An 8,564-nucleotide genomic window follows, 5' to 3' on the forward strand; every position below is an offset into this window, starting at 1 on the left:
TTAGCTACAATACTTATCTAATTGAACAGCTAAAAATGTAAAATTAATAAATGCTACATGGATACATGGATTTTTTTTTTTTTATATAGTGATTGAGAATTTATTTGTTAAAATGCTTATTTAGACGTAAATTGAGTATTTATATCAGACCATATAATAAGTCAATGAATAAGGTTTGTAGCACCTCACCCCAATCCAACCAAACAAAAAGAAGGGGGAAAAAAGAATGGAGGAAGAGATAGTTCTATTATTCGTAGCCTAAGTAGAAACTTATTTAATCAAATATAAATAAATAATATATTATTAAACATAAATTCAACATGTTTGAGTTATTTCTTTGCATGCCAATACACCCCCAAATAAACTTTATACAAGGACAAGGTTAATAGTTTTTATATTGTATGAATATGTGAATAATCCACAAGAAGACTAATGATAATAAAGTGCTAAAAGAGACACGAAAGAAAACAATAAAAATTTAATTCATATTTATGGGAATAATTAACAACAGTTGATATTGCATGCGATTCATTGATATGTGAGAATGATGCCAAAAGAGACTACATATGTGTATCTAGGAAAAAACCATGCATTATCGTTGGGCAATCCCAAGAATTTAGTTGAGCTAGTCAAGATCATCTTGAAATTAAATTGAAACCTGCTTTTTGTCCTATCTATATTGTTTAAGATTACTAATATGTGCTCAATCAATATCAACGTATGTATCATCACATTCAAAGTAGTTTGTTGTTTGATTTATTCTTAATGATTGTCTATAGTTACTTGACTAAATCACAAGTGACATTAACTTATGTTAGTATCCATTCCTTTCACATCCTTGATATTCTTTTTTTCGCTTTGCAATTCGAAAACAATTTACTCCTGAGCAATCTTATACTCATTAGCTTTTAAAACAAAAAGACCATACATTCAAATGAACAAAATTAAAGTATACTCTTCACATCTCGTATAATGCATGCCATGTACAATGCATCCATAGATGTATAGTCGTATAGAATGTTTGCCAAATACAATTTCAAATATGTAAGCACTAAAATGTCGAACTACCAGTAACCTAGCTCAGCTTTCGTTTTTATTTCTTATCCATTAAGAGCATTTTTGTTAAAAAATTGGATCCACAAAGCAAGGGGTAATCCAGTCATTTCACTATCGCTCCATCCGCAGGCCCCTCGCACGCGATTTCGGAACCGACATCGGTGACGCCACGTATGGTCCGACGCGGACGATAGCGGCTCGTCGACGTAATCCCACGTCGAGTGTGCGCGGCGTTGACAGCCACGTCATCTTAGGTTGGAAGATCTTTTTCCTCCGGCGGTCGCTGCGCCAATTGAAGAGCCAGATATTGTGTTTCCACGTCAGCAGTGCAATTGCTTTAGACCCACCCACCTGTGACGAAAGTGCAATGAAACGGACCGTTTGCCTTCCCTCCCGTCCATGCCTCGGCAATGGTGGGGAGGGGAGGAGTCCGATTTAAAGGGCCCCCTGGCTCTGGTCGGATCGCATTGAGTGTTTTCTTGGGTCTGTCAGATCCATTGAGACCCTCGTCCTCCTCTCATCTGTGATTTGTTGCCTCTTTCTTTTGCGGGTTTTAGCGGGGTTCTGGGGGTATCACTGGGTCTTATTTGGAGGGGATTTTTTGGGTTGATTTTTTTACAAGTAGTTTGGGCGGAGAAGATGACGGTAGGGGCGGGGATATCGATTGCGGATGGGAATTTGATGGTGCTGGGCACCAAGATCTTGTCGGATGTTCATGGCAACGTCTTCTTGACGCCGGCATGCGGGAATGGGATGATGAACGGGGCTTTCATCGGCGTCAGATCCGATCGCGCTGGGAGTCGCAATGTTTTCCCTGTCGGAAAGCTTCAGTAAGTCTTTTCGTTCTTTCTTCTTCTCTCCCTGTTTTTTCTTCTTTTTTTTTTTGTCCTTTTATGCTTCATACATTTTTCTCCTGTTTATACGAGTTTCTTTTTTTGTTTGGATTATGGTTTAATCGTCTTTTGTTCTTTTTTTCTTTAAAAGAGTATTTCTTCCATTAAAAGATCTTTTTTGTTTTACGATATCTATCCGGTTCTTTAAAGTCAGTCTACCATGGTTCGATGGATTTCTTCCCGTTTCCTTTGCCCTCATTTTTTTTTCTTTTTTGGTTTTTTTATTTGATCATGTCGATGGTAGATGTATTTCTAGGTGAAATATTTTGTTCTTTCGTTTCTTAAAAAAAAGAGAAATATTTTGCTCTTTCCAGTGATTTTTTTTCTTGTCTTTTGTTTGAAGGTAAATAGAAGGGAGTACCAACCAAAATCCATTTTTTCTGATTGTAGTATTAAGTTGACGTACAATCCTTTTGGGAAAGTATCTTTTTCCCGTTGATTTTTGTGGAAAAAGATTCGCTTGTCGACTTTTAGTCTTCTTCTGTTTCTTCAAATAATGATCATATATTTTCCCCTTTCCTGCCCATAAATGCTCAAGTTGCATGCTTTCCTATAGTTTAGGAGTTGTACAGTGGATTTCCCTTTTAAAATGTCATTTTAATTTCAGTTACTAAAAGAATTAATGATCTGAGTGCACTATTTTTTGAGAAATTTTGGATGTGTTTTCACCATTCTATCGGATTGCAGGGATTTACGGTTCTTGTGTACATTCCGATTCAAGCTGTGGTGGATGACTCAGAGGATGGGTTCGTTCGGCCGAGACATCCCCTTCGAGACCCAGTTCCTGATCGTCGAGGGAAGCGATGGTTCTCACTTTGGGGAGGGAAGTGAAGATGGGGTGGGGCAATCTGCTGTCTATACTGTCTTCTTGCCAATCCTTGAGGGAGCCTTCCGGGCAGTTCTTCAGGGAAACGCAAATGATGAACTAGAAATTTGTTTGGAGAGTGGTAATAAATGAACATATTTTTCTTTCTCTCTTTGGAAAAAAAAGAGAACTTTGGTTTCTTTCAAAAAAAAAAAAAAGAGAGAAGAAAGGGAGACTCTTTTTTTTAAGATGGTTTTTCAGGTTATTTTTATTATGTATCACTTGATTGATATGCATATACTTATCAGAGGCTTACCTTTCAGGTGATCCAGCTGTTGAAGCATTTGAAGGAACCCATTTAGTTTTTGTGGGAGCCGGATCAGACCCATTTGAGGTCATTGAAGACGCGGTAAAGTAAGTAGTTTAATTTACTCTTCCTGTCTTTTTACCATTCATCACTGTACTTTGGTTTACACTTGCTTGAATTTTTTTTTCCTACCATACTGCGAAATTGAATTGCTTTTTCAACGTTTTTATCTTATTCATGCACTGAATTATGTAAGAATTCTTTTTTAAAATAATGTGTCGAAGCCTTCTGATCTCTATCTATACCTTATGGGTTTGTTACTACAAGCCGAACGTATCTACTGTCAATAATCTTGTTGCTAGATTTTATGGTAGTTCTGTGAAAAATTGTTCAATATCTAACATATTGTTTATGGCTCCAGGAAAAAAAATCTGACATGTTGTATAAGAAGGCAAATTAGATAAAGTCTTTGTACTATTCATATATCATATTGAATAATTTCTCTTATTTACAGGTCAAAGAAAATAAAATAAGAAAAAAAGCTGCTCAATACCCGTCAGATACTTTTTAACTGTTCCTGCAATTGAGATGTGTAGGTTTCAGTTAATGAAGAAGGTGGAACCCTTGGTTCTTCCTTTTCTCAAAATAAAAAATAAATAAATAAATAAAAAGAAAAAAGAAACGCCAAGGCTTTAGTTTTCAGTTTGATATTCTTGTCAAAGCTTATAACTACTTCAACACCATGATTTGGAATTTTGTTGTGAAACTGGCAAATACCTTTATATATACCTGCTTTCACAAAATAAAATGAAAGTAGTACGTTATAGGAAGGTTTTGATATTTGTTTGTAGCATCCGGCATTCCTAGAATTGGGATATAAGTAAAATATTTATTGAAGTTGAAGTTCTCTCCATGGTTTAAATGTATTTGCTTCTTTATAAAAGATGGTGTACTTATGAATCAATTATGCTGCTTTCAATTTGAGTTATTTGCAAAATTTTCATAAAACAATGCTTTCTAGCAGTTGTTATTATGGTAATATATGGATTTCCTATGTCCATCACTGGATGTATACAAATTATCAGAGCGTATGTTTTAATGAATTTTTTTACTTTGAATTTTCGCAGGACTGTTGAGAGGCATGTACAGACTTTCTCTCACCGGGAAAAGAAGAAAGTATGTTCATTATTCTAGTTTCTTTTGATATATCTATTATATTTTTGAGTTGGTTTGAATTAAATCCATAATCATGTTCCTTTTGGCAGATGCCAGATATGTTAAATTGGTTTGGCTGGTGCACATGGGATGCCTTTTATACTAATGTGACTGCTGTGGGGGTTAAACAGGGATTAGAAAGGTGCTTATATATTCCTTCTATGCATTTCATTGGTTTGTGTCAAGTGTTATATAATACTTGAATAATACTCTAATGTGCATTCCTTTTTCACCAGCTTAGAGAAAGGTGGAGTTCCCCCAAAATTTGTCATAATTGATGATGGTTGGCAATCTGTGGCTATGGATGCTACTGGTATCGCTTCCATAGCAGATAATGCAGCAAAGTAAGTGCTTGTTTAACACCCTTTTATTTTGGGCCCTAACTTTTAAATATTCTCATTGATTTTTTTTTCTTTACTTTCTAGATAATGGCTGGTGATTAAGTTTTTGTCTGTCATTTTTTTTCCAGCTTTGCAAACAGGCTAACCCATATCAAAGAAAACCACAAATTCCAGAAAAATGGCAAAGAGGGTCGCCGAGATGAAGATCCTGCAAATGGATTTGCTCACATTGTCACTGAAATCAAGGAAAAACATGACCTAAAGTAAGTCGTCTTTAAAATTTTTCGGATGGCCGCAATGCTTGTGGTTGTTTAGGTTGCAAGTGGTCAAAATTTGTTATACTTGTCTATTCTTCTGTCAAAATAACTCAAAATTTGCTATACCTGTCTATTCTTCTGTCAAACTAAACTCACCTTTTTGCTTCCAGATATGTATATGTCTGGCACGCAATCACCGGGTACTGGGGTGGTGTAAAGCCAGGTGTTACTGGAATGGAACATTACGAGTCCAAGATGCAATACCCCATTTCATCACCAGGGGTTCAGTCAAATGAACATTGTGATTGTTTGAACAGCATAACAACCAATGGCCTTGGCCTCGTGAACCCAGAGAAAGTGTACACTTTCTACAATGAACTCCATTCATATCTTGCATCTGCTGGGATTGATGGAGTCAAAGTAGATGTGCAGAACATTCTGGAAACCCTTGGTGCTGGCCATGGTGGTAGAGTACAACTTGCCAGAAAGTACCACCAAGCTTTGGAGGCTTCAATTGCCAGGAATTTCCCAGACAATGGAATTATATCTTGCATGAGCCACAATACTGACAACTTGTACAGGTATTAGATTTTTTATCTCTCATCTTTCATTCTTCTTAAGGTTGAAAGGGCTAAGTATTTTGAAGTTTGATCTAATGTGTCTGGGTATAGCTCAAAGAGGACTGCTGTTGTGAGGGCCTCCGATGATTTCTGGCCAAAAGATCCAGCATCCCACACAATTCATATAGCATCTGTTGCATATAATTCTGTTTTTCTTGGAGAATTTATGCAACCTGATTGGGATATGTTCCATGTAAGCAAAGCAAAACTCCCTTTATTACATGTTCTAAACTGCTATACCATAGTTTGGTACACCTGATGGGTGATTTGTGTTGTTAATGTTCTCCACCCAGAGCCTCCACCCAATGGCTGAATATCATGGGGCGGCACGTGCAATTGGTGGCTGTGCCATATATGTCAGGTAGCTCAAGTAGGTAATTGTTTTTCGTCTTTTGGAGAGGTATCAGGATGGTTCTCTCATGTAAGAATTGTTTTATACAGTGATAAACCAGGTAAACATGACTTCAATTTGTTGAAGAAGCTTGTGCTTCCTGATGGATCTATCTTGAGAGCCAAACTCCCTGGCAGACCCACAAGAGACTGCTTGTTCTCAGATCCTGCGAGGGATGGTAAGAGGTGAGCATTATATTTTTTCCTCTTTTCCCTGTTCTACTTTAGATGCTTGCTGATGGCATGTCTTCTGACAAACCGATGCTTGTTGGCATTGCAGTCTTCTGAAGATATGGAATTTGAATGACTACTCCGGAGTAATTGGGGTCTTCAATTGTCAAGGAGCTGGCTGGTGCAAAATTGGAAAGACAAACTTGATTCATGATGAACAACCAGGCACAGTCACTGGAGTTATCCGATCCAAGGATGTGGATTATCTTCCAAGGATTGCTGATGATGGCTGGAATGGCGATGCAATTGTGTATTCTCATTCAGGAGGTCTGTCTTTGATGATTTCAGTACATTACCATGTTTCTTTATTATATTTGAAAATACGTCGTAATAGATATAAGCTCCATACGCAAATCTACCTTAGGTGTTTTCATTTTTGTTATCTAAAATCTAAATTGCTTCAACATCTGCTGCAGGAGAGGTAACTTACCTGCCGAAGAATGCATCCATACCCGTGACGTTGAAAGTCCATGAGTATGAAGTCTTCACAGTTGTTCCAGTCAAGGAATTGTCCAATGGAGCCTCTTTTGCTCCCATTGGTCTGATCAGGATGTTCAATTCTGGTGGAGCCATCAAGGAGCTAAGATATGAGTCCATGAAGAGTGCAAAAATAGAAGCCAGGGTACACGGTTCTGGCATGTTTGGGGCCTACTCATCAATCAGGCCCAAGAGAATAACGGTTGATTCAGATGCAGTAGAGTTCACCTATGATGAGGGGTGTGGTTTGGTTACATTCCTTTTGGGGAATCCACAGCGAGAATTATACCTGTGGAATTTAACTGTAGAGCTGTAAATTATTGGAGTTCATGATGTCAATCCACTGCAAGATTTAACGATTTCACTGCCTTGTGAAAAACATGTTGCAAGGCCTTTCGACTACCTTGCTAAACATTGTTGCAAGGTTTCATGGAGTAGTTGAACAGAAGCTCTATGAAATGTTAGACTTCATATATGCAGTGAAAGGATTTGCTTTCTTGACCAAGGTCAGAATCTTCTGTTCTGCCTGAGATTTGGATATGTCCTTGCCTTCAGATATAACTTTCTTTGCATTGCCTGAAAGATTTGGTTACATTCCTTTTGGGGATTCCACAGCGAGAATTATACCTGTGGAATTTAACCGTAGAGCTGTAAATTATTGGAGTTCATGATGTCAATCCACTGCAAGATTTTACGATTTCGCTGCCTTGTGAAAAACATGTTGCAAGGCATTTTGACTACCTTGCTAAACATTGTTGCAAGGTTTCATGGAGTAGTTGAACAGAAGCTCTATGAAATGTTAGACTTCATATATGCAGTGAAAGGATTTGCTTTCTTGACTAAGGTCAGAATCTTCTGTTCTGCCTGAAAGTTTTGGATATGTCCTTGCCTTCAGATATAACTTTTCTTGCATTGCACATAGAATAGCGGATCAAGCATGATGCAAGATATCATCCTTGAATTTTTGGTATTTTCTGTCACTCAATGTGAAGAAGAGCAGAAATAAAAGTCACTACCTTTGCAAGGCAATAACTGGTTTGAAGAAGGAAACAAAAAGGTAAAAATTGTGCAGTTCAAATCTAGGAGAGCTTCCAAGGGTACTAAAAGAAATGACGCAGTTGAAATTCAAGGAGGGTTATAATTTGGAATTTGTGGTTGCTTGCAACTTTAGCATCCCTACAGAATCTGAGTTCTTTGTACGTGGCATGAAAATAGCTGCTTCTTTTCGGCCTCCTTAAGCTGTGCCAGACTGCAGTCTTTGTGGTTTATCCATCCTGATGTGTCATCTCAAATCACCAAATGAACATTTCAAACATCTGGGATCTGCAAACATGTGGTTGTATCTCCCTTGCTGTGACTGCATAAATGGTTGTGATCTCCATTAAAGAAGCTACTTCTCAAAATCATTTCTGTATTGATTACCTCTTTAAATCAGTATATGTTCATTCATCTTTCACTTATGAAAGGATCTAGAGATGGTCATCACATACCATCTTGCCTTGGTTTTCCATAAGGAGGAAAAGCTTGCTCTTCTGTAATTGGGAAGGATGCCCTCACCATGTTTGCATGAGTTTGCTTCATGTATTTTGCTAGAGGTGCAAGTATGAGCCCTCACAGTATTGCTTCTAATATATGTAAACAGATGTGGCTTGGGCTGTGCTAGCTAATTTATGCTAGAGGCGAAAGTTGCAGTGTCCTTTTTTCATTTACACCTTTGAACCCCAATGTGGAATGCAGTTAGCTTAAAACTATCCATAAAGCCAGTTCCAACCATGGTCTACAAATAATTGAAGGTACTATGACTCCAGCCTGTGATTTTAGCCAAAGAAAGATGAGAATGAGAACATAGAGGCTCTTATCATTGCAGAAGCTTGATGTTGGTCTTCTTTGATGGCATAAGGATGTTAAATACATGTAAGCATGCCATGTTAGGCACACCTTCCCTCGGATCAGTTCTGTTAGTAAGGCGAGG

General features: G+C 37.7%; 1 protein-coding gene across 1 annotated transcript; it reads left to right on the forward strand.

Moving 5' to 3' along the window:
• Nucleotides 1-1,353: 1,353 nt before the first annotated feature.
• Nucleotides 1,354-8,301, forward strand: LOC103717145 (putative galactinol--sucrose galactosyltransferase 1). The gene is made up of 13 exons (XM_008805425.6): nt 1,354-1,886; nt 2,637-2,896; nt 3,078-3,168; nt 4,189-4,237; nt 4,327-4,418; nt 4,513-4,620; nt 4,746-4,880; nt 5,045-5,455; nt 5,546-5,687; nt 5,788-5,855; nt 5,936-6,070; nt 6,165-6,382; nt 6,532-8,301. Exons 1-13 carry the CDS (start codon nt 1,696-1,698, stop codon nt 6,906-6,908), a joined length of 2,277 nt encoding a protein of 758 aa, XP_008803647.3. The 5' UTR covers nt 1,354-1,695; the 3' UTR covers nt 6,909-8,301.
• Nucleotides 8,302-8,564: the final 263 nt, after the last annotated feature.

The sequence above is a fragment of the Phoenix dactylifera genome, chromosome 2 (assembly GCF_051530095.1).
Source record: "Phoenix dactylifera cultivar Ajwa chromosome 2, Ajwa_hap1_PhDact_Kaust_v1.1, whole genome shotgun sequence".
Lineage (NCBI taxonomy): Eukaryota > Viridiplantae > Streptophyta > Magnoliopsida > Arecales > Arecaceae > Phoenix > Phoenix dactylifera.

What these genes read in the sequence shown, in the direction of transcription:
- LOC103717145 (XM_008805425.6), top strand. Translation starts at nt 1,696, where the DNA reads ATGACGGTAGGGGCGGGGATATCGATTGCGGATGGGAATTTGATGGTG. An exon ending in GTTAAACAGGGATTAGAAAG is followed by an intron (nt 4,419 to 4,512) that starts GTGCTTATATAT and finishes CTTTTTCACCAG; the next exon opens with CTTAGAGAAAGGTGGAGTTC. An exon ending in AAGGAAAAACATGACCTAAA is followed by an intron (nt 4,881 to 5,044) that starts GTAAGTCGTCTT and finishes TTTTGCTTCCAG; the next exon opens with ATATGTATATGTCTGGCACG.